This window comes from Andrena cerasifolii, chromosome 5 (assembly GCF_050908995.1).
Source record: "Andrena cerasifolii isolate SP2316 chromosome 5, iyAndCera1_principal, whole genome shotgun sequence".
NCBI classification, from domain to species: Eukaryota; Metazoa; Arthropoda; class Insecta; order Hymenoptera; family Andrenidae; genus Andrena; species Andrena cerasifolii.
The window spans coordinates 17,898,297-17,923,376 of NC_135122.1; the positions used below are offsets into that span (position 1 = coordinate 17,898,297).

General features: G+C 49.4%; 2 protein-coding genes across 4 annotated transcripts; one reads left to right on the plus strand and one right to left on the minus strand.

Annotated features, from left to right (window-relative positions):
* The first annotated feature begins 465 nt into the window (after window positions 1–465).
* Sev (receptor protein-tyrosine kinase sevenless) lies at window positions 466–24,921 on the plus strand. 3 transcript variants are annotated; one of them, XM_076811842.1, is made up of 20 exons: window positions 466–1,379; window positions 8,362–8,421; window positions 13,124–13,183; window positions 13,287–13,377; window positions 14,820–15,052; window positions 15,290–15,529; window positions 16,220–16,367; window positions 16,469–16,965; window positions 17,460–17,749; window positions 17,823–18,179; window positions 18,252–18,555; window positions 18,625–18,948; window positions 19,028–19,629; window positions 19,842–20,477; window positions 20,553–21,958; window positions 22,035–22,457; window positions 22,551–22,774; window positions 22,861–23,331; window positions 23,404–23,767; window positions 24,763–24,921. In XM_076811842.1, exons 1-20 carry the CDS (start codon window positions 1,227–1,229, stop codon window positions 24,918–24,920), a joined length of 7,041 nt encoding a protein of 2,346 aa, XP_076667957.1. In that variant the 5' UTR covers window positions 466–1,226; the 3' UTR covers window position 24,921. The 3 variants fall into 3 exon arrangements, with proteins under 3 accessions (XP_076667957.1, XP_076667958.1, XP_076667959.1); XM_076811843.1 differs by having other exon boundaries at window positions 22,554–22,774; XM_076811844.1 differs by having other exon boundaries at window positions 15,290–15,400.
* Window positions 13,102–14,549, minus strand: LOC143368781 (cAMP-dependent protein kinase catalytic subunit alpha). The gene has a single exon (XM_076811841.1). It carries the CDS (start codon window positions 14,547–14,549, stop codon window positions 13,497–13,499), a length of 1,053 nt encoding a protein of 350 aa, XP_076667956.1. The 3' UTR covers window positions 13,102–13,496.
* Window positions 24,922–25,080: the final 159 nt, after the last annotated feature.

Here is a 25,080-nt window from a genome sequence, read left to right on the forward strand (position 1 = left end):
TTTTCCTCCCTTTCAAAATTAAAGCTTAGAAATAAAATTTTCTATTCACCCAACACTGCGTTACAAACGCCAGTTTCTATTTCCTACTAATCGAAGGATACACAGAAACTTACGAGCCAAAAAAAAGGAGCCACTTTGCGTGCACTCTCCAAGGTTCCAATGACATCGGCAACGTGCACGGTCGGCTGAAACGGCACGTGCGAATGTATGAATGAAAGTTTACGAGGATAGTAAGAACAGGTCAATCTGCCAATTGACCATTGGTTGGGGCGGACCTGCACGAACGAAGGTTCAGATCGTTCCTCCCTTCTGTCCGTCTTTGGACGTCGACAGCCGGCAGCAGAGGCTCACGTGCACACTCGAGTCGTAGTAAGTATAGTATGCCTACCACCACCGCACGGGAATTGGTCAAGCAGAGTGCAACAGATAAGGGTGCCGGATGGTGGGGGATAGTTGACTCTCTAGTGGCTATTCGGAGTCAGTTGCTCTTATGCTTGCCAGACATTAACAACACCCACGCTGGGCTGTTGCTGCACGAGCCTCGTGACTCCAGCGTCACAGGTGATTCGAAACGGTTTTCCGATTCTCTTCGTTCCGCGGTGTCGACTCGCGCACGGGAAACCGCCCGCCTTAGTGACTGTTTTTCGCGACCGAATTCGATCGTTGCCATTTTCTTTATTGACGCTGGTGCCTGCGGATAATTTTAGTGGTGATCGCGCGCGGGAATATTGGACGCGAACGTACGCTTAATCGCATCGGACAGAGTGCGCCGGATGGGGTGAATTTGAACCCGGCGAATTCAAGCTGGAGGGAGATTATTATCAACCTGTAGTTGATGATTTGCCTGGACACGATGAGGAGTGCGCGAGACCGTCTCGTCCAGTCTTCAAGAAGTGTCGCCGTGTGATCCTTTGACGGAAGAAGGCAATCTAGTCGCCTGACTCTTTATGTGACCGTTCAGTGTGCGGTTCTGCGAGTGATTGTGGTCTAAGCAGCTGAATCTCGTCGGAAGGACAGTGCCGCGACGGAGCAGGGGGTCCTCGAGACCGCGGCGATCGAGGATCAATGCGGAAGAATGCGGATGAAGCAGCTTTCGTCCGCGTATCGTGCCTTCTCCTGAAGTGGATGCTGTCGGGATCGAGAGAACAATGACGAGCGACAGTTGAAAGGGTGTCGCGTGGATTGAGGGTGATCGAGGGCTGGCTTCAGAGGGGGTTGCGAATATTATGTTAGCAACGGGATTATGTGCGTTTCTGAAGGTGCTGGCGTTGGCGGCGAGCGTCGCGGCGCTTCTGCCAGAGGACTTGGAAGATCGATCTGCTCCTGCCAATCTCCAAGAGGAATGCGCCTCGAAATGCCCCGATCTCGACTTGACTCAGGTAATTTCGTCCGTGAAATTCTAAAAGCTAACGCTTCCAAGGAATACACGCTTCGTTCACCATCATCTAAGTACATTTATATACGAACTCTCATCCCTCTGCTCCAAAACTCTCCACTTTCCACCCTTCACCGACAGACTTCGCTCTTCGTCCCCTTGAAACAAGCTCCCCGTCTTGCCTGCAACGTACAGAATCCGTTCTCCGCTCAGAAAACATGGTCACCCGCGATTGAAGCGCGGAAAAAGAAGAAGACATCTCGATAATGCCCGTCGATTTCGTTAACAAGGTGACAGGTTATTTACATAGACCCCGCGAGAGTCGACGGCGACTGGGTGGATAAGAAGAACCGACAGCTCCTCGGAGCTTCTTTCTCTCAATCGTTTATCGGGGAAGAAATAAGAATTTCGTGGCCCTTATCGACCGCTCCTCGCGATTGCCAGCAATATTATTACACGCGCCTATTATGAAAGTGGCAATAGATAAAAGTGACCGAGACGCTTGCATGCCCGCTTAGCGTGGCTCTGGACGGAAAAGAAGTCGGGACGCGACGCTACGAGCTCGGCCGCTAAATTGCCCGTGAAATGCGTGCCATTTTTCCCGTCGCGTATTTTCCTACCGCCGGCGACGACGGCGGGGCCGATTGTTTACAGCAATAAATAATCGCAATCGCGGGGAAATTTCTTTATCGCGCGCTCCATTCCTCGCGGCAAGAGGTCAACACGGTCGCGGAGAAGCACACGTTGGCCCGTGAGATCGGGACGGAGGCCAGGATCGATCGTGCGAGCCCTATCGATAGCAATTTTTTTTTTGCTTCTTTCGCGAGGGGCGCCGATTACGTTCGCTCGCTGGTTCGATTTCAATTTCTGCGCGCCCGTTCGGCCGCCGCACGACGACGCGTGCGCGCGATCCTTATCGCCGTCGAATTTCCGCGGTCCACGAGCTGGCGGTACAGGCGAGCCGCGTCCGCGGTACGAACGATGACGCAATTTTTTTCTCGCGAAAACAAGAATTTAGACGTTCGCCGGAGCCGCGAGAAGCGTTCTTGGGAGCGAGGCGAGCGCGGCACAAAAATGGCTCCGCGCGAAGGACGTATCAATTTAAGTCCACTCTCCATCCCGACTGTACCATTCATTAATTAACTTAACTACACGACGGCGCATCATCCCAGTCCATAAGCACGATCTCGAGGATGAACGACGAGCTGTAACGGATACAGGAGCTTCTGATCACACTTTTCCCTGCATTTTCCCCCTATTTTCTTTATATTTGGGTGCGATGGATCTTTCGCCACGGCACGAGGCGATTTTTTAACAAGATCTTCACACGTCCCTTTCGACGACAGCGTTTGAATTCGGTTGAAGAGGATCGGGTGGATTATATGGTTGCTTGGCGCTCGCGTGTCTTTTTCTTCATTTCGTCCTATGGCTCCCACGAAGAGTGAATGAGGAGACTGAAAGGATGCATCAGGACAGATGAGCGTAACAAAAGGCGGTCTGGAGAAATGATTAAACCGATCCTTTCGTGGAGAGTTAAATTGATAATTGGTAGCAATTCCGTTCGCGCCAATTGCCGAACACACTGATTAGCAGGTTTTTACGGCGCGCTTGTTCAAGTGGGTTCGGCAACCAGTTGCTTCTCGTCGATCGGTTTAATTTTTCACTGGCTAGACAGGAGGGCATGGTTTTATCAATAGCTTGTTAAATGTAAAGGTTTCCTTAATCTCGTTACATTTCAATTACCCACGGGTGCAGATAAAATGGAGCACGGTCCAGAAATCAACTTCTCGCTCCCTTATCTTCCCTTCGGCGTCTTCGACGGCTCCCCTGAATCTTGGGTCGATTTTTCACGTCCCCGCGTGATTTCGAAATCCCAAGTCGCGCGGTGGCTTCGATCCAGAGCATATAGTAAAAAGTCCAGATAAGTGATCGAGAGGCACGTTGCACTGGCGAGCGCAGAGGCGATTTATTAAAATCTCCGTAGCAGGAATTCGTGTTTACGCTGGGCGGAGAAGCGAGCGGGCGCCCGTGTTATTTACTAAACACGTAGTAGCAGCGACGTCGTTATCGTATCTCGAGGTGATGCCTAGGATGACCTTACTATGCTTGCATAATCGCGATCGCGAGCTTTCTAAACCCCGGCTCCGGGCCGTCACGATTTCGACCCTGGCCGATAATTCATCGTACTTTGCCACGAAATGATTTAATGCGCGTCGATAATCCGTCGCCATTGTCGCTGGGGTCGGCCGCGCGAAAGAAGTCTCCGAGAGATGTAGAGCGGTTAAAAAACACCGCGGAATATTGTCAGAAGCGTGGCAATTAGCGATTAACTCGGGCGAGTCTTCCGCGCGGCTGGCAGACGCTGGAATTCCTCAATTCCCTCGACGCCGCTGAATTTTTCCCTTTAATTGAAAAATAATTACTTAAACGGCGCGTGTAATGGAACCCCTCCCACGCTTTAACCTACATACGAGTCGCGTTCTGCGTGGACAGCCGTGGAAGCGGCGAGGTAACACAACGCGCACACCTCTAGGGATTCGAAAATCTGCGTGGCGGCCTGCAGAATTTCGATCTGGCGGCGCGCCGGCAGGATCGCCGCGAGTGCAATATTATATGTGTAGCCGTACACAATGAACTTCCTGCCGGCCACATCCTCTCACCTACAACGCGTGCCTCGTGACTTGCTACGGGTTCGCCTCCGAGTGCATCGATAATCGAGCGAAATTCGAAATCGCCGTGGGATTCGACGCGGAGCTCGATGGAGAACGGGAAGGATAATAGCGGCGAGCGATCCACGCCGAGGAGACGATTTTGTCGCGGAGGTTTGGGCAATCCGGATCGTTACGGAGATACCGCTATTAATTTTAGCGCGAGATACGCTATCGCGGAGGAAAACGAGATCGAGTGATCCGTGTAATTGGGACAGTCCTCGGATGATTATTCTTGCTAAATCGAGATTCCATTGGGATGAATTACGGGGTGGGGTGATTCTGGAAGCTGAAGGGTGGAATGTAAAGGAGTTCGGAGATTTTTTGGTGGCTGCGATGGAGGCGGATTTATCGAGGAACGATCTATACTTGAGACGAGGGTGATCTTCGCGTATTTTAAGGCTGAATTCAACCCTCAATGGTGGGACACGTATACGGGCAAGGCCCACATCTATTAAGATTTCAATGTGAACTCGAGGGAGTTTCGTTTTCAAAGGACAAGGGATCTGCTGACTTTCTCTCGTGCTCAACGAGCCGGTGATCCGTTACACGGGGACAGTCGCTTAATTGGTGGATATTTCGGATCGAAGGTTCTACCCGTGAAGGATTGTGATTTCTTCATAGTCATTGCGAACTGATAGTATCTATAAGGTACGGCAACTCGTTGAAATATATTTGCTTTAATCGCTCCAGCTTCGGCCTACAAACAAATCCTGGGAACCAGAGTTTCGGCGCCTTTACGTGACGTCATGTCAATTAAAACGCATGCACGTATCGCGCGCATGTACGCGGGATCGGGTAGTCGTGTGCAGCGGTTTGAAGACCGTAACGAGTGGCAGCTGATGCTGGCCGTTTTTAATTCGCCCCATGATCTTCAAGGTAATTAATGAAATTAAATGGCGACTGCGCGGCCGAGCGTCTAGAGGCAGCCTTGACAGACCCAGTGTCGTGGAGATTACTAGAGCCTAGATACAGTGGCGGACTGGGTCTGGAAATATTGGTTGCCGGGAGACAGAGGGGGCCCAGTCAGAATTATAAGGCTGTCATTTAATTTTTATAAGGAATAAATAAAATTTTTTAAGTGGCAAAAAGGCACGATTAACATTTTTGTGAAATAAACGTATGTTTTTTAGTAATATTCGGTAATATTTTCTGATGTTTAAACGCCCTATTCCATCAGGGGGGCCCACTTGCCATTGGGAAAGCTTACAAGGGAAAATCCCGAACCCGGAAATTAAAAAAATTCTGAAACTTAGTGAACATGTAGGGGACTTCCTCCTGATTACGACGCAATTTTTGTTTGCTGCCCAAATTCACTTGGAGGGAGTAGAATAATTAACTCTTGAAAATTCAGCTACTTTCCAATTTTGTGTTATAACTCGCGAACTCTAAGAGATAGAAAAAAGTTTCACGGCAAAAGTTACTTCTTTTAATTGGATCTATCATTTGGTACAAAAATTATTTTACAGCTCATGAGTTATAACACAAAATCGGAAAGTAACCGGATTTTCAGGGGTCAATTACACCCCGTTAGAGTGAATTTGGGCAGCAAACAAAAATTCCGTTGTAATCAGGAGGAAATTCCCTTGTTAGACCCTGGCCAGTCCGCCACTGCCTAGATAATGAAACACCTACCTTTTACAACAATTTCATTCAACGTATACTCGTGTTATGCAAGCATATGCATTTTAATATTCAATTATGGAAAAATAGCCGGTGGCAAGGGTGGGTTTTTGCATAAAATTGCCGGTCAGCAATGTGTTAAGAAATAAGAATGAGTGGATCCACGATCCACGCGGCACGTTAGTCACAGGCAGCTGAAATCAAGGAGCACAGTGCCGATTACGCAACACTGACAATAAGACTCGTGGAAACGCTTTTCCACTGTGAACGCCGACATGAAAAATGCTTCCTGCTCTGCATGCTAACGAGCCCGGACCGCGAGCCACGCTGGGCGATGTGTATCTTTTTAATTCCCCGGGTAACGCGAGAATAATTGGCGGGGCACGTAGACGGGCGCCGTCGCTGGAGCGGCCGTTGGGTTCGAGCTTTCAACGGGCCGGGCAACGAAAGCGAAGGGACACCCTTTAAGGTGTTTGCCAAAGACAAACCTCGGACTTCAAAGGTGGATGTTCCATCCCAGTGGACACCGTCCGGTATACATTCAACACCGTGCGACCGTGGCTCGTTCACGACCGCACGAAAAAAACCTGACACCCTTTTCCCTTCAACCTGGAAACACCCTGGGCGCCTTCAGCGTGTCAAAGGCCTCTGACTTGCATCGGTTTCGGACAGGCGTCCGTTACAAGAAAATTCAGGTGCGGGCTTCGTACCTGCCATTTTGAGTGTCTTCCTGCAATTTGTATTTTTTTATTCTTCCTCCATATTCGTGCCTCTTTCGCGAAGAGGAATGCACAATAGCGTCAACGAGCGTTCGCATGGTGATCTTTAAAGCTTCGCGCTGTTAAAGCGTTGCATTAAGATTGGAACTCGATAATCGAGGCGGAGGGGGATTATAGATAAATGCGTGATCGACGTGTAAAAATAGTAACGGTTGAGAGGAACCTTGAGAAGGGGGTGTCGAGAAAAATCTGTGTTGCGCGTATTGAATCGAGAGGGAACACAGAGGCCGGTCATTAGACCCGATCGTTAACGTCGCTGCGAGTTGGAGGCGAGGCGCAACAGTTGGCGAACGCTGCCGAGCGTGACGAAGACGTTGAACATGACGGAAGGACGTGCGGAAGGACGAGCAGGTACACATTAGGCGATTACCTTCGATCAGATAAAACAGCACTTTACCGGCTGATTTCCGTCTTGAGGATCGAACGGAGCACCGTGTTCCTCCCAGTGGGAACGGAAGCAAGGATGGAGCTGCCGCAATGAAACGGAATGACTTTAAAATTCCACTGACGCGATGGCCACGTTTCGGTAGTTATAAAGAATGAAAAGGAACGGGTGAGATTAGTCTGGAGCGAACGACGATAATTGCGAGCAAACACGAAGCGGTGGGAGATAAAATTGGATGCTTCCAAGGTTCGTTTTTAAGAAGAGGAGAGGAGTTCCTAAGAAACAGGAATTATTACTGGGAATATCGTGGCGTTGGAGACCGGCGATGTCGCAGGGGTACGCTTGTTTCGCATGGTGTTGCCTGTCTGTACGGTTTGATTAATCGGGTGCAAAGTTAAACGAGCATCGTGCCGGGCGGCGAGGAACAGACAACGAGATGCGTTTCCACAATGGAAAGAAGGGAGGGAGAAAAATTCATCGTAAAATTGATACATCCACGCTGAGCGGGCGATAGTCGCGAAAACACTGCACCGTCCTCTCTGGTTTCCCTTATCAGGGGACTCGTCATTGGTCGCCGCGCCGCGCCGGTCTGTTGTTCGCGGGAAAACAGAGAGCAACGTGCACGGTTAACGGTCCCTTCGCTTTAGCGGAAAATAGCCACTTCGCGAATAGTCGCGTCGACAGAAATATCGAAGCAAAGCCTATGCAGCTTCTCAAACACACTTCGCGAAGGCAACGAAAGTAATCAACTTCTATTCATCGAATAAGTTAAGGAACACATGGGGGCTTCCCTGGGGTTTACCCAAAGTCGGGTACGTTGTAGGAGAAAAAAAAAAAACAAATTGCGATTCGGCAACGAACGGCGGCAACGACACGGTCGCGTAACGTGCAGGGGCCGCAGAAAATAAATTGAATCGCTTGCCAAGCTTTAAAAGCTAGTAAATTGTTTCATCCGGTTCAATTGACACCACCGCCCCCCTGTGCACCTAAGCCCGTCGCGAACGAGTCGCCGAATGATCGCCGGCGTGTCGTGGTTTCCCTGATTCCGCCTCGGGGCCCCGCGCAGTCGTTGCACCGCTCGCACCTGTACGTTACGCGCGCTTCCGGTACACAGGTGCGCGTCCGGCTTTTTAATGGAGACGAGAGCGAATCGTTAGAACGTGAAACGCGGAAGGGAGGTTCCGCGGAACCGACTGGGTCGAAGGGGCGGCGAACAATTCGTGGGCCGATAACGAGGGTGCGAAGCCATGCGTACGCTTATGGGAATTTCGGGATAATCATCGTAACTGACCATGTTTATGCAAGAACGCCTGTCGCGTCACCTGTCCCTTCATGAATTTAAATGTTCACGCCTGGGGACCTTCGCACTTCGGTGGATCGACGAAATATTTGCACGTTTCCTCGTCGATTCATATTCCTGCACGGCTGCGAATTGCTTAGGCACTGTGCCTTAATCGCCGTTAGTAACGCTTGCTGTTCGATCTGTTTCAGAATCGAACGGACGACTCGAGCTCGGAAGTGGGATGTGGTGTGCGATGCAAGATCGATCAGGTAAGAAGATTGGAAGTTTCGTCGGTACACGTTTCATGTACATTTCTATCAATTCCGTAGACAAGAAATCTAGAGTAACTAAGATAAATCTTCCTGAAAGACGACGTCCACCCCCTTACTTGCGATGATTTACAAGGAATCTCCTGAATGGCGTCAGACTTCCGGGCGAATCGGCTCCGTAGGTGGCTGGACGACTTAGGACGAGGCCAATTCTCGGGCCGGCCGTAGCGCGAATTTAAAGCAAGTTCGTCGGGGAGCATCGACGAACGTTTATTAACGTGCGCGAGACGAAAATAAAGGGACGCCGGTCCCCCGGCACAATGAAAGTACTTCCGCTGCTGTCCCAGGGGCCCCTGTTCACTGACTCTCCGGCCAGGGAGACGGTAAACGGCAAATAAAAACAAAGCCAGGCCCTGCGCGTCTCCCTTTCTCTCTCTATTCAAGCGTACGCAGAGGTGGCCAATGAATGGGCGAACGTGTGTACACGCAGTATTACGCGTATACGAATGAAAGAATGGGATCGTACGGCTTCGTGACTTTAAATTGGATCGCGTACAAGTACGTCCTATGGCGGATGTCGCCAAATTACCGTGCGACTCCGGATTCGCTCTCTACGTTTGCTCGTCTCTTTCCGCCCCTCGGGGCCTCTCTGTCCATCCTTCCACCGTATTCCGGAAGTACCCGCGAAAAACGGGGGAATTTAGCGATCACTCGCGGCTATACTATCGATAGATACCCACCACTCGACCTTTGCATCTATTCAAATAAAAGCTAAATTGTCCCGCGATGCGAGAACTAAACAGACCGGACCCTTGTAGAAATTAGAGACGATCGTTAGGGCGTTTTAATGGCACTGCAGGTAGAAAATTCTCTAAGAGAGGATCGGAGGGTGGCGAGACGGAGAAAGGACCCCGACAGCGACCGGAAGGATATCCAGCAACGCGTGTCTCCAGGGTAGGAAACGAGACCTGCAATTAATGCCACGAAAGGGACAAAGGGCACTCAGATACAGTTAATTACCGCTTGGTCCCGAAAAAAAGGGGTACGGTGATTAAGCGGGGCCCTTGCTCGTGTCCTGGCACGAGGATGCCGGTTTTCTGTGCCGAGCATGTTTTACAGAGCCTCGTGTGCAGGAGGTTACGCGCCACGGATGAAAAGCCTCGAATACCACGGGCCGGTACGTGAATTGCGCTTTAAAACGATTTCCTCCCTCGCCTCGTTTCACGGTTCGTACGTCCCAGTAACGCGCTCGGGTAACGGTTTGCCGGCGAGCGACACAATTTAAGAGGAAGACGCTCTACTTTTTGCTAAACGCAACCCTAATTGCCATCCTCTGCGGGCCCAACGATTTCGCCGGGGTTTGTTAGCGAATTCTGCCTCGTTTCCACGATTAACTAGCCTGTGAAACGAGGCGCGTGGAAGTGTCAGCAATAGTAGTCATAATCTGTTAAAACCGTTCCTGCTCCCATTCTGTTTACGCTATGCTTAATCGAGTCTAATGGAAACTTGAAGAACTGTGCTCGGTTCAATCGACGGTGATTACAAGAAACAGCATCTCGCGTGCTGCGTTACTACAATTCTGTATAAATAATTAAGTATACGCTATGATATCCTCATACAATTTCGTTATAAATTATAAAGAGTAGTACAGGAACTACGAACGGAAGATCAGTTACTATAAAAAGCGGTTGGATATTAATTTTTGCCGATGTACCCTTGCGCAAGTTCGTATATCCGTTCAGGTTTAATGCCTCTTCCGGTAATTTTACGGCTCGATAGCGATGATCCGATACTCGTGGAATTTCTTTTGTATATACGAAGTATCGCGTGTGCAGCGTACCCACGCGGCAGCTCGACGAGGACAGCAGAGAAGCACGCGGTCCTCGATCTTGCAAACAGCAATTTGTACACGTCTCAATAAGAATGTCGCGGTGGCTGGGGATCGTGAGTGCACGGAGTAGGCAGCCTTTCCACGGCCTTCTTCGTCCGCCAGACTGACTCCAGATATTGGAGTGGGCTCGTGAAGCGTAGGACCACCGACAGCGAAGATATCCATGACAAATGCTGCCACTCGACAGTGGCTACCAGAAACGGCACTCGTCCGTGCAAGCGAAACTATCAAGACCCACCCTCGACGTGTTTACCAGTAAACAGAAGCCTACCCTTGCTCGATGGATCCAAGGGGTCCTCTGCTTCGCTTAAACAGAGAAATTAACGAGCGATGTTAAACATCCTAGGAGTCTCGTTATTCGCGTCTTACGTACGGCGTGTTCCACAGGCGGATGCTGGAGAGCAATCAGTGTACGGGGTTAAAGCGAAACGAGGAGCGGACGAATAGATCCTCGTCCGCGGCGCGATGAAGATCTACGATCTACGGGGAGCCGAGTAGAGCGAGGGCCTGGCTGGGGCGTAATGTGTGTTGAGGTTTTAATGAGGAAGTGAGAAATTAGCGGGCGTCGAGCCGCTGCGCTTCAGCCATTTTCCACCGACACGATAGTTTTGTCAACCCCTATCGCACGAGCCAGGAGAAATACAGCGCGGCCGCTTAACGAGCCGAGGCGAATCCGAGCAATCGCCCGGTGGAACGTTTCACGACGGAATCGAACGCGGCAGAGAGGGAGCGCGTACGGCGCGCTGTTTCGTGAGAGAGAGCTAATTGAAAACGAGGATTCAGCTTGATACGGGCGAATTAATAAGAGCGTCGCGGAGGAAAGTAATTAATTGAAGGGTAAAAAATTATCGTCCGCTCGGTTGTTAAAGCAGCAGTTCCAACTGTCGTGCACGCCGGAGATAAATGCTCGCCGGCTACTCCTTGCGCGTGAACATCCTCCTTTTTCTTCTCTCGGGCGTTGATAAGAGAGAGGAAGATGGTATTTTTAACGCGGGCGCGGATCGAAGAAATGCTGCTTGCCTCGGGGGTAAATGCTCGTGATTCTTTCCGTGTTCGATACGTCCACGCCGTTTATACTTCTGTTTGTGAACGCTAACAATTGTCGCGCTCCTCTCGAGCGAATCGCGCGGGCATTTGGAATGCTTGAAAGCGGCGTCGTAAAACTGGACTGCCACCAAATGTTTACAAATAACGTTTATCTAGCGCCGAGGTCCCTTTCCTTCTAGACTTTTCACACCAGCTGACCTATGTGATACCCTCGAATGCCACCGTACGAATCTATCACGTTATAAATGCAACATGGATGTTGCGCGACCTTTCGCTGGTTATCTCCCATCGGTTACGTTCGGGGTGTCAAAACTTCGGTATGTAAGCTTGTAAACATAGATTATTCAGATTCTTTCCAGAGGAAGGTCTGGCATCTATCGTCCCTTCGGTTCGAGCTATCGAACAATCCAAAACCAATTCAAAGTGAAGTTTGAAACGTAGGTGCTTAATCGAAGTTACTTTACCGCCTTTAACGGTAGTAATAACTATAAATCTCTTTCGAAATTCAAAGCGCGATGATAGACGCAGGTGCACCACTAATGCCCCTTGAATTATGCTTCCCGTATCGTTGAGGCGCGGCGCCTGTGGATCGCGTTAGAGTGCCGTTCGTCACGACAATTGGTAAATAGCTCACTCGTATCTCGACACACGACGTTGAACCAGAGATTCCGCTGCACATCACTTCCAGTTCATCTTCAAACACGATCGAACGCTAATTACCAGTCCCTCGGAATTGAGACAAGACATGCGGCTGGGTCGGAAGGCTGAAGAAGGTGCTTGAAAAAGAACAGTTGTATACAGCTGGAGCTGACGACGAACGAAACGATTCAGTCAAGAACTATCAGAATCTTGCTCTTCCCGAAGCTCTTGAGCCAGCCGAGCACGCTAAATCACTTTTGTGTATTTACGCTTCGCTTGACGAGCGAACACGATTTCTTCGAGACGATCATAAGAGAACGACAAGACGGATACTGTGTTCCGTTAGGCTACCGGGTCTGCTGTTTATTTCCACGGCTTCCCGCGCGAGCTTCCGGTTAAAAAGCATCAATGGACATTTCTGGAAGCTCGTACTCGACCGGCATGCCGCATAATTCCATTTATCGGTAACGCAAAGTCGCCGCAGCGCGGACTAACTATGTCAAAGTAATAACGCAATTTTCTTAACGATAACATCGTTGATCTTACGCCGCGTTTATCGCCCTGGAAGAAAAACGCTAGGAGGAACGTGCGTATATCAGCGAGCGCGTATCGATGGGAAGGAAATCGAAGCTCGCGGGCAGATCGCGAAAACAGGCGCGCGTTGGCCGCGTTTCCAGGCGCTCCTTTCCCTTCGTGCTGCTCATCATCGGCTGGCTTGTTGTCGCCGGCAAATGCCCACATCCTCCCGTGCGGAAAGTTAATGCGTTAAACTTCGGTTCGCAAATCCATGCTCGGCACGAACCGAGCGGCTGTCTTATGAACGTGGGCGTTACTTGAGGCACGTGCCACATGTTTCTTGCCCGTGTCTCTCGAGCACTTCGCCACGCAGACGTTCCAGTTGCTTCAATGCCAAAATAATGCGGCCTGCACGCGACATTGATGCTCCGTCGCGATTGGAGTCGCTGATTGGAAAGAAACTGGAGTCGTTTCGACGCGGTCATTTAAACGAGAGCAAAGAAGTGGAAATAATCGTAGGGGGCTGATTTTAATCTCAGGTGTCGCGTAACTCGACGAAGAGCTATGAATGTAATTAAGTATGGTACATCTGGTCGTTCTCTGTTTCAGTGCACAAAAGGCTGTGGAGCGTGGCAACGAGCACTCGACACGAGCTGCCAGGCAGTCTGCGTTAGTACAATTTCCTTAAATGAATTTCTTATCTTAACACTGTAATTCGTAATTCTACCGAGCGTACAGTTCGCGAAAGTTGAACGCGGCACGTTGTTTGCAGAACGGGACGCAGGAGCTGCTGCCGCCCAAGGAACTGTACTGTGTTCTCGGCTGTCACGACGCCTTGAATCGTTACTTCCAGCAGTTGAAAGGTAATCGAACCCGTTCGTAGCACACCTTCTTCTAATGTATCTTTGCACAACATGTTTCTCTATAACTATCTTAAAGCTATTACTATTCTCCGTTGCGGTCTACATTCCCAACGCTTTAACTAAAAGTTCACGAACTCTTTGGCGTAACGATCGATGGCGTCGGACTTCAGTGGCACCTCGTCGTAGTGGTCGAAGTTGCCCGTGTCCTCGACGGACGGGCAATCCGGTATAAAGCTGGGCTGTATCGTTTGGTGGTAGATTTGCATCCAATCCGTGGTCTGGAACCATTTGTGGTCTTTTATGTCCAGAGTGCCTCCCTTTAGATTGCCAAAACGCCTGCTCAGGTCTACCTGCAGTATGTTCTTCAGGATATCTCTGAGCTCCTCGCCGAAATGGGGGGCGAACCTGTACCTGCCGGCGACGATCTTCTCGTATATCCTCATCGGGTCCCGCGAGTAGAACGGCGGATACCCCGCGTTCATCTCGTAGATTAGCACACCGAAGCTCCACCAGTCCACGGACTGCCCGTAGCCCTTCGACAGGATCACTTCCGGCGCGAGGTACTCGGGCGTGCCGCACAGCGTCCACGTTCTGCTGTTGATCATCTTGCAGAACCCAAAGTCTGTCACCCGGATGTAGCCCGTGTTCTGGATCAGAATGTTCTCCGGCTTCAAGTCCCGATAGACCAGCCTGCAATGGTGCAGATACTCGAGCGCCAGTACCACCTGGGCGGCGTAGAATCTCGCCAAAGATTCGTCGAACTTGCCCATCCGCCTTAAGTGGGTGAACATCTCGCCGCCGTTTATGTAAGGCAGCACCATGTAGATGTATGAGTTGTCCTTGAAGCAGAACTCCATGTAGACGACGAAGGGAAACCTCACGCACTGGAGTATCCTCTTCTCGTTGTAGGTGTGGTTCACCTGCTTCAGCTTCACGATCTTCGCCTTCTCTAGGATCTTCATGGCGTAGTAGGCGGAGGTGGCCATGTACTTGACGACGATCACGCGGCCGAACGCGCCGGTCCCGATTGTACGCAACTGTTCGAAGTCGTCGAGGGTGACGGTGTCCCTCTTGATTACCTTCCACTTTTCCAGAAACGAGGCTCTCAGCTCGTCTAGTATGAGCTGGTACTCTTTGAAGGCTCGCTGCCGTTCCAGATTTATCGCGGGCATCGTGAGTGTCCCGTGCGGATAGTTTATGGACAGAGATTGCTCGTCATTCAATTCTTACGCTAGTGAAACGCCAGTGATAGATACACCGTCTATGAGCCACTGTATGGTTATGATTCATTGATGTTACGTTTCATATTTATATAGTATTGATAACGCGATCTTCTTTTCTTCAGTATGTCAGCCACATTCGAGACTTACCGATCTAACCATCAATTCTTTCTTCGTCTCTGATATAAGTTTCCATTAATATCGAATGATGTCGATCAACAGCGGAGATAGGTATTCCTCCGGCACCGGCGCTGGTAGCAGACTCCCTGACCGCAACGTCCCTACGGCTCGAATGGAAAGGAATAGACATCGAAAGACGAGGAGGCGGTATTTCGTACCTGGTGCAGTGGAGGTACGAAGAACTGGCCGAAACGTGGCAGTACTGCAGGAACCAGTCCTGGGGTGAGGATGATCAAATTCTGGTCGAGAACCTGCAGCCGTACACTAAGTACAGGGTAAGCCTTCTCCTCCACCTAGCTTGCGATCCAGCACTTCGCAATTTAATACCGTTTACGACGCGTACCTGAAAGATATCGATCTACAATTATTAGTAGAATTTATGCATGCCTCGAAGAATCAATGAAGAGTTGAGAAATTTGGAATACATTGTTACCTAACTCTTTTTTCTCAGAATCTTCACGATAGTAGCGACTGCTGCATAAAAGTTTTCGTTTCTTGTCTTCCAATTGCAGTTTCGCGTAGCGTTGCTCTTAAAATCGTCTCAGCATAATCCCGAGCCGATCGTCTCCGCCCCGAGCGTCGTGATAAGAACACTCGCCGAAGGTTTGCCGACCTCAGCACCGGTAATTTTAAGATCGGCGGTGGTAGACAGCTGCCGCATCTCTGTGTCTTGGGAACCGGGACCTTTCCCGAATGGGCCACTTTTGTCTTATGTCCTGCGTCTGCAAGGGGCTGACCACTCCCAGCTTAAGGTATACGCCACGCCAGAACTTTTCTACAACCATACATCATGTGATAACTCTATCTGCCTCCCTACCTCGCGAGGCGCGCAATTCTAAGCGCACGTTCCAACGCTCTCTTCTACGAGACGTCTGACCACACGGTTCTATCGACGCCTCAAACTTCATTTGCGCTTTCCCTACTTCGCTGACTTTCGTAGCAAACAGCACTGTGAAATGTCAACCTGGTTCTACAAGATTACCCTCGTTCCTCCGATGGGAATGTATACGTATACTTTGGATAGATAAAATGGGGGAGATACGAGCATGTCTGGGGTGAAATTGCACGCTGATTTGGGTCGTTGTTAAGGGAGCTCGTATTTGAACAGATAATTCAATTCAAATTCAATACCTTTGTATTAACTTAGATAAAAATTCAACCTACCCAGTGATTTATCGCTGGTACTTGGAAAAATAGTTACTTTGAAAGAATGCTCTTCGCTTGAAGTGATTTGCATACACCGCTATCGCAAATCACTATTAATATGCCGCTAATTTTCGTCCCGCTAACACAGCTTGTCACTTGTAAGAACCAGTTCTTCCACGGTATACGTTTCTGGCATGGCGTTTCTATTCCTATTCGCATACCGACTTCCTAGCGAGGGACTGAAAGGGATGACCGCGTTATCAGCACGTTTAACACGCCTCGCGATTGATCGACAGGACATTCCAGCCTCCGAGAACACCGACCACTACATGTTCCAAAACCTCGAGCCGAATAAGAATTATTCCATAAGCGTGACCATGAGGAACGGAGTGGGCGAGGGTCCTCCGGCAGTCATCTCCATCACGACCACCCCGGAGCCAGCTGGTACGTACCGGAGCATCTGCAATTTCCAAGTCAATTGAAAGTTCAGCGCATCTTCGAGATAAAAGAGCCACAGACTTTCAACGTAATCCACAATGTTTCAGTGAAAGATACTCAGCAGCCCATTCTAATCCTCGGTGGTCAGCACGTGGTGATGAAGCAGGACGCGGACATGCTGGACGAGCCGAGCGTCGTCTACGAGAACACCAGCACGATTCGCGGCGTGGCGATCCACGTAGCTTCTGCCCAGCTGTTCGTTTCCGATTCCCTGGGATACGTGTACAGAACATCGATCGTGAAACGAACGACGCCTACGGTGCTCCTCAGCCCCAGCCAGGCAAACTTCAAGCCCCTCAGCCTGTCCGTCGACTGGCTGAACCTCCACCTGTACATCCTCGGCGAGGTGAAACACGCGACGACAGTCTGGCAGATAGCTAGGTGCAATTTAGACGGCAGAGGTTTGACAGTGGCCGTGGCTGGCTTTCTGACACGACCCACCCACATCGAGGTAGATCCCTACAACGGTTACTTATTCTGGGTGACCAGAGGTGGCTTGTACAGACTCGACCTGGCTGACATAAGCAATGGAGTGAAGCACGAGGTACGATTCAAGCAGCGTTGCAAAAAGGATATTTAAGGGGGTATACCCGTTTGAACGCTCGGAAAATATGTACATTTTGTGGATTTTTTTACAAGTCAACGGCTTGATGAAGATTTTCCGTTTTTGTATTATTTTTTACATAGTATTAGGATCTACTTAAAAAAAAAATTCAGTTAAAAATATATTCTTTTTCGGAAGTTATGGGTACATATACGAAACTATCTCGATTTTAGACGGCTACACGGTGGCCCTGAAAAAAAGCTGTGTGTTGTGTCTGAAATCAAAAACAGTAATTTTTTTATAAAATATGTTACGAATACACAATTACCACTGAAAAGTGAAAAGATTCAAAAATACGAAAATGGTAACTCAAAAATGACGCTGAAGTGTGGTGAACCCCACGTGACCAATTTGCGATTATAAGGTGTAACTACGTTTAAGAAATACCCACATCTCGGATAGGACGATCATCAAGTATCACCGAATTGTTACAGGTTCAGCCCTACTTAATCTTAGACGACGCTAATCTAGGCGCGTTCACCGTCGACCACACGAACTTCCGTCTGCTAGTCCCCCATCACATCCAGAACACAGTGATGTCCGTCTCCCTGGACGGCCGCGAGATCCTGGACCTTCGCCAGAACACGCAGCAGCCGAAGTTCAAAAACGTGGTCTCCCTGGCCATGGCGAACGGCCTGTTCTATTGGACGAACGGGGAGGAAGTGTTGATAGAGGGGTACCACTCGGGGCAGAACAGATACTTCCACAACGCGTACCCCGATAGGTGAGAATCTAGATTCTGTCGAGGATACGCAGCGTCGTTCGCCGGAAGCTTCCACGAAACATGTCTGTTGCAGGTCGAACGGTTCATTTGTCAGTGTCAATGTACTTATGGATGCCAGCCAGCCGGTCCCAGTCCCAGTGAACCCACCGACAGGCGTGCAGGCGGTCCTGGGGGTGGAGAGGGCGAAAGTGTCTTGGCAGGCGCCTCATCTGTTGGGTGGCCAGGGCAAGGGTGCCTGGCAGAATTGGTCCTACGAGCTGGAGATGAAGGACGAGTCTACGGGGGAGACGATCCATCAGAAAGATATCGCCGGCTCATCTCACACCGTGCACAATCTCCGAGAAAAATCGGAATACTCGATCAAAGCGGCCGCGTACACCAGCGCTGGTAGAGGACCCTGGTCCACGGAGTTCAGGGGCCGGACGTTGCGGTATACCGTCTTGCTTGGCACGGTTTAATCGAAGTTGCGCCAGTGTTTCCTAATTATTTATTCACCCCTCAGGGATGGATCGCACGCGTCCATTCTTTGGTCCGCCAACGAGGGTCTCCTACGGAGCGACGTGACTGGGGAGAACATTGATACCCTGATGTACAAAGCCAGCTTGAAGGAAGCTGAGACTGATTATCACATAGTCGACGTGAGCTGGTACAAGGACGTTCTATATATCGTGGGGAATAATTCTGCTCTATACCGGTACAATGTCACCAGCCATCAGAAGGCGAAGATGAATATTCATTCTGTCGGGAGTGTTGCCGTCGATTGGATATCGAGGAAGCTATACTGGGCTAATCCGAAGCAGCAGATCGTAAGCGAAATAGATTCTCCGATGGGCAGTGGAAGTTGCGGCGGTGCAGCTTTATAGAATTTCTTTCAGATAACCAGAGCAAATTTGAATGGATCTCACCAAGAGCCCATGTCGATCTTAGCTATCGTTAAGGAATTAATGATCGACTCCATGGAGGCGTACTTGTACTGGTCCACCGGGCACGCTGTGGAAGTTGCGCGGTTAAATGGGCAGGATAGAAGATACTATCATTCTGACGAGATATTTAATGGCAAGCAAGTCATGGGTTTAACTCTGGACACCGAGAACAGATACGTTTATTGGATCGTTCGCAGTTACGAGAGCGGATCGATCGTTTATCGCGCGCCAACGTCTGAAAGAATCCCGATGAGTCACAAAATTGTGCCTGAAAAGGTTCGTATCTAAACTCTAAACCCTGCCCGATAGCATCGACGAAGCGATTCAATATTCTCTATCATATTTTCCTCCGCAGGTTTCAGCTCTGCAGCATCCAAACATGCAAGGCCCACTGTGCTACTTCTCGGAACACCTTCTGTGGCTCCAAGACGACCGAAACGCGGTGATAGGCGACCTGTCTGGCCAAAACACCGCCATAATAAATGGGATCACCTTGTCAGGTCTCCACATGGTGGCTGTAATGGACCCAGCTCTCCACCAGTATCCAAAGAATCTCACGTCAGAGACTGTGGCGGTTTTGCCGAACGCGGTGAATTACAGCAGTATTAGGGTGGAAGGGACTTGGAGGAACTTCAACATCTCCTGGGACCCCGTGGAGAACATCAACTACGGAACGGTGTTCTACGAAGTGAAGTTTGCGGATTACATTAACACTAACTCCAATCCAGAGATCACCACGGAGACCTCGATGCCTTACAATAATTCCGAGCGGATTCTGCCGTACTCGGTGCTGGAGGTAACCGTGAAAGCGTTCACCTATTGGGAAACAGCACATCACACTAGGAGGACACTAAGATCGCCGCAAAGTGTGCCCAGTCAGCCAACGGATCCTAGAGCGTTCATTGAATTCCACAAAGAACCCCCCAGCGAGAGCGTCGACATATTCGTGATATTCAGGTAAGAGGAATGTCTTACGTGTGTCTAGTAACGATTGCGAAACCAGGTGAAGCGAGAGATCGATGGACGGGAGTGTACGACGCGGGTAACCGCGAATAAAGTAATTGCGAAAGTCCCTTCACTTTTCAAGCATTAAGATGCTACATATCTGTTCCCATTCAAGTGAAGCCAACTTCCACGCAACTAACCGTGGCTCTTATATGTTATCGCAGATGGGATCAACCAGAGTTCGCGAACGGCTTGATCGTGGGTTACACCGTTCAATGTTGGTTCATAGAGGACGACGCGGAGATCCAAATCTGCGATCAGTCTCTCATCTCCGATAAATTGCAGCACACCGTGCACGACCTGCTGCCAAACACTACGTACTATTTCCAAGTCCGAGCTCACACGGAGATCGGGCCCGGCCCGTACACCGACGTGATCAACGTGTCGACGATATACGAGAACCCAGTGCCGCAACTGTTGGTCGCAACTATGGACGCGGTGAGGATTTCGGACTTGGACCAGGAAGAGAATCACACTATCACTCGACACATCGCTGTCGAGGTCACTTACCTGGCAGCGGAGCGCAAGATCTATTGGATCAACGAGATGCAAGAGCTGGTCACGTCGGACTTGATCGGCGCGAACGCTACGAAGATCTTGACGCTGAATAACAGCGCCCTTAGTGTATCTGTCGATTGGGTTGCGAGAGATTTGTACTGGTCCGAGTCTGGCTACCGCGAGAACGGTGGCCACATCATCAAACTAGACTTGACCATGTGGCAGGCTGGGATTGTCAAGTACGAGCGCATCGTCACGGCTAATAGGCGCATCTTGAATCTCGATATCCTGCCATCAACAGGGTAATCACTAATTTTCAATCATACTTTAACATGTCCTAGGTACGATTGATATATATGGCGCGTTTACCTTTGCAGATCGTTGTACTGGATAGAGCTGACGAAGAATGACAGGGGTGTGATAATGCAATCTGACTTGGACGGGGAATCTAGTCAACCCTTCTTCAACCACATCGACGATTGCTCTTGCCCGTACAGGCCATCCGTGATTCCTGTGATGGCGATCGACAGTACGAACATTGAAAAGCCAGCCATGTATTGGATCTCCCTGGAAGGTCACTTGAACATCGCTGATATCAATGGATGTACTTGCAGCTTGATAGTCAGCGCGGACTTCAACAAGGGCTTGCCGCCGACTTCTCTGACAGTCGATAAAATGAACATATATTGGTCGAACATCGCGGAGGACCAGATATACTTTATAAACAAGAAATACCCAGAGGATGGGGAGATCAAGCACTTTTATTTACCATCTGTGCGAAGCATCAAGGCTTTAGGGAAATCCCTGCAGCCCTATCCCATCACGAACTGCTTGGTGCCCCATCAGGTGTCCTACAACGTGGAAGAAACCAAGAAGACGGCGTACAGTATTACCGTGAAGCTCCCTCAGCCTGTCCCCCACATTGGTTGCGAGGGATACAGTCTACCCAGGACGCTGTACACGATATACGTGTCGCAGTGCCTGGAGAACGATCCCACCAAGTGCGAGGACAGCGAGAGAACGAAGCTGCAGACCTACGAGACGGAGTACGAGATAACGGATCTGAAGCCCTTCACGAAGTACAGATTGAAGCTGGCGTTGAGCAACTACTACGCCGATCTGGAGTCGATGAGCTTGGAGTTCGGTTCGGGTGTGGTGTTGAGAACCGGGGCTGGTGCTCCTACCACTCCAGAGAACGTTACCGTCCAAGCTCTGACGCCCACTTTGGCTGTGGTTTATTGGATGCCGCCGAAGATACTGAACGCCGCGGCGGTCAGGTACGAGGTGCACTGGCGATTGGTGCGATTGATAAACGGGGCACGGCAGAAAGGAGAGCAGCTGATAAAGGGCACCGAGCGCACGGCTGACGGTAGATTCTTCACGATGCTGGAGCCCTGGCTGCCTGGACAGGAATACCTGGTGTTCGTTCGTGCCTATCCCGCTCACTTTAATGACGTCTACAGCGAGAGCCGCGGCCAGGTGGTGAAAATGTTCCCGGAGCCGAATAACTTGACTTCATCCGGGATCAGCGTGAACAGCTTGAACGTGTCTTGGGTACCGACTGTCAACCTGACGATCAGGTACACTTTAGAGTACAAAGACGTCGCCGTGGAGGACTGGCAGATCGCGAACCACTCCACAGTGAGCAATGACAAAGTGACGTATTTCATTCAGAGACTGCAACCTCGTACTCTTTACAAGTTCCGTCTGCTTCTGAGGTATCCGAGTTATAAAAAGGACTTCGTTTGGCCAGCGGATGGCAGGTTCACGTTTCAGACGCTTGGTAACTAGGCTCGTGATTTCTTTTAACCATTGTTGCAATTTCGTTTTGTCAATGTTGTGAATGATTGTTGGAACAGGCGACGTACCGAGTGCCCCGGGGATGCCCACGGTGACCAAGCTTCGCAATTCCGTTTACCAATTGAATTGGGAGCCTGCCCAAGCTCATGGCTCCCAGATCACCCTGTACTGCGTCGAGGGCATGAGGATAAACGAAATCAACGAGCAGATCGACTCCACGGAGAACGCGGTGTGGAAGTTGTATTACAACGGAACGGACAGCTATTGGATAATCACGGGGGACATGGACGACAAGTATCGGTTTCGCGTTCAAGCCAGGAACGCATACGGATTCGGCGCCTGGAGCCGGTCCAGCCTGATCGTGGACTTGACGGAAACTACGGGGGGTATATTGGCTGCTCAACAACACCTGGGGCTGGTGTTGGGACTCAGCGTCCCTGTTATCACCATCATGCTCATCTGCTTCTGCTACTTCCTCTGCCGTAAGTGTACGATCGTAACAGCAGATCACGCGCTCTCGAGCCTGCGGTGGGAGATCGAGTTAGCGGGGTAAACGAATGAATTTTGTAATTCAGCAGTGTACAGGCAACGTAAAGAGGACAAGAAGGCAGTGTTACCACCTTTGGTGAGCGACGTGGAATTGGCCACCCTTCGGGAAATACCGCGGGGTAATTTCGTTCAGTCCAATGCCCTTTACGCGTCCACCTTGCAGAACGATCCTGACGACTCCACCCTTCCTAAGATCAGGCGAGAGCAAATTACGTTAGCGAAGTTCTTGGGCAGCGGGGCGTTTGGAGAGGCGAGTAACATATCGAGTACAGATTGTCGGGATGGCACGTGGCATTGTAGAGTTATGATTATCACGAGTTGTTTGGAATGTTCCAGGTGTTCCAAGGAAACGCTATGGACCTGGACAGACCAGGAGTCACCCCCGTTGCGATCAAGACGCTTAGGAAGGGAGCATCGGCGCAGGAGAAGACGGAATTCCTTCAAGAAGCTAGGCTCATGAGCCACTTCCGTCACAAGCATGTTCTCAGACTTCTCGGTGTGTGCATGGACACGGATCCGCCGCTGCTGGTGCTGGAGCTCATGGAGGCTGGGGATTTATTGAGCTATCTGAGGGCCGGTCGATCCCTGCAACCAACGGACCCGCACGTTCTGCGTCTGCAGGACTTGCTCGCTATGTGCGAGGACGTGGCGAGAGGGTGCCGTTACCTGGAGGAGCTTCATTTTGTACATAGGGATCTCGCGTGCAGGAATTGCTTGGTGTCTGCTAGGGATCGAGAGAATCGTGTTGTTAAGATCGGTGACTTCGGGCTTGCAAGGGATATATATAAAAATGATTATTACAGAAAGGTGTGTGCTCGTACGTACAATTCGATCTTGGTTTAATGTTTGCAGTTGGTTTAAACGTTGCTCTGTGTGTAGGAAGGGGAAGGATTGCTCCCTGTCCGGTGGATGGCTCCTGAATCGTTAGTGGATGGCGTGTTCACTTCGCAGAGCGATGTCTGGGCATTCGGTGTATTGATGTGGGAAATCACATCGTTGGGCCAGCAGCCATACCCTGCCAGAACAAACCTCGAAGTATTACACCATGTTCGCGCCGGTGGTAGATTGTCTAAACCCCTTAACTGTCCGCCCGTCTTGCACCAGTTGATGTTGCGTTGCTGGAGCGCTGCCGACGCCAGGCCCAGCTTTAAACTCTGCCTCGAAAACATAGTCAGACTTCGAAGTACTATAGAGGATGGACCGTTAAGTCCGGTGCATGCTGGTCATTACTTAGCTAGAAGGGGTAAGTTCAGACTGCAGTGAAGCAAATGTGCCCAGCGAGTAAATAATTGTGGATACTTTGAAGAATGCTTATGCATACAATCATATGTCTATACATGACTGTCATAGTGAAATTCAACATCTAAACTTATAGTTTTACCTTGGCTGCTTCATCATCTAATGGTACAATCATGGTCATGAATGTCCTTACTTAAATTTTAATCTATTTACTAAATCCGACTTTTCTTCACAAGTCACAACATAGGCATGTTTTTCGCAGCATCATAAAAAGTGTTCGATATACGGGCTGGGCGAGGATGAGTGGTGGATTTATTGGGCTGAAAGAAATAAAAAATGTAGAATAAAATATGTTTGGATACGTGCCCTCGTTTTCGAGAAGATCGACTATGAGAGTGGAACTGATTATCTTCAACGTCGATTTTCTCGAAAACGAAGATTCATATGAGAAATATTTATTCTACGTCTGTTATTTATTTTTGCACAAGGAATCACTTTGTTACCGAGTCTGCCACCCATCCTCGGCTATGCTGTATAAATTTAACAATTTGCTTGAACACATATTTATCATTGCATGGCTCATGCTTGCAGGCGTGTCTAACATGGCTTACTTTGCTGACGAGAATCAAAATCATAATAATTCAGGTAGGTTCTTTGTGAACATCATCTATGTTGAGGGTTATTAAAACGACACTGATTCTCACTTTTAGAAAATGACAATAATTTATTATAAACAAAGTCTTTGCTCCAAAAATTGGCTGTGGCCAACGGTAAAAAAAGAATGAGTCTAATTGTAGAGACGACGTTGACTAAAAGAAGAAACTAAATTAGACGGGAATTATTGAATACAAGTAAAATCTTCATAACAAATAAACTGTTATTTCCTAATCAATTATTATAACAATCTATCTATGCTGCTTCTCTATTCCTGTTTCATTGTACGTCAAAACCAAATCTATAAACAAGAACCTGTGTAATAGAATCGATTGCTTTCTTCAGGGAATTCGTGGAAATCCAGCAGCTCAGAAGGCAGCAGAGACATGCAGCCATTCCTTCAGAATTCTCATAATACACCGCTTACATCGCAATCGGGCGAAATACCAAAATACCTAGAATTATTAGCAGATAATGAAGACATTATACAGGGTGGCCCATAAGTCGCTTTACCATTTAAAAATTGAATAACTTTGTTGCTATTACATGTTTTAAAACCAACACTTCAGAGTTCAGACTTGGAAAATTTGTTCCCTGGAAAGTTATTATTATGGAAAGATTCGAGACGGAGCGGCGTATAAAAATAATTGAATTTCATCTTCA

Excerpts from the sequence above, each read along its gene's own strand:
- Sev (XM_076811842.1), top strand. The coding sequence starts at position 1,227 with ATGTTAGCAACGGGATTATGTGCGTTTCTGAAGGTGCTGGCGTTGGCG. Across the intron at positions 18,556-18,624 it reads CTAATCCGAAGCAGCAGATC|ATAACCAGAGCAAATTTGAA; the intron begins GTAAGCGAAATA and ends AATTTCTTTCAG. Across the intron at positions 20,478-20,552 it reads GATATCCTGCCATCAACAGG|ATCGTTGTACTGGATAGAGC; the intron begins GTAATCACTAAT and ends TTACCTTTGCAG.
- LOC143368781 (XM_076811841.1), bottom strand. The coding sequence starts at position 14,549 with ATGCCCGCGATAAATCTGGAACGGCAGCGAGCCTTCAAAGAGTACCAG.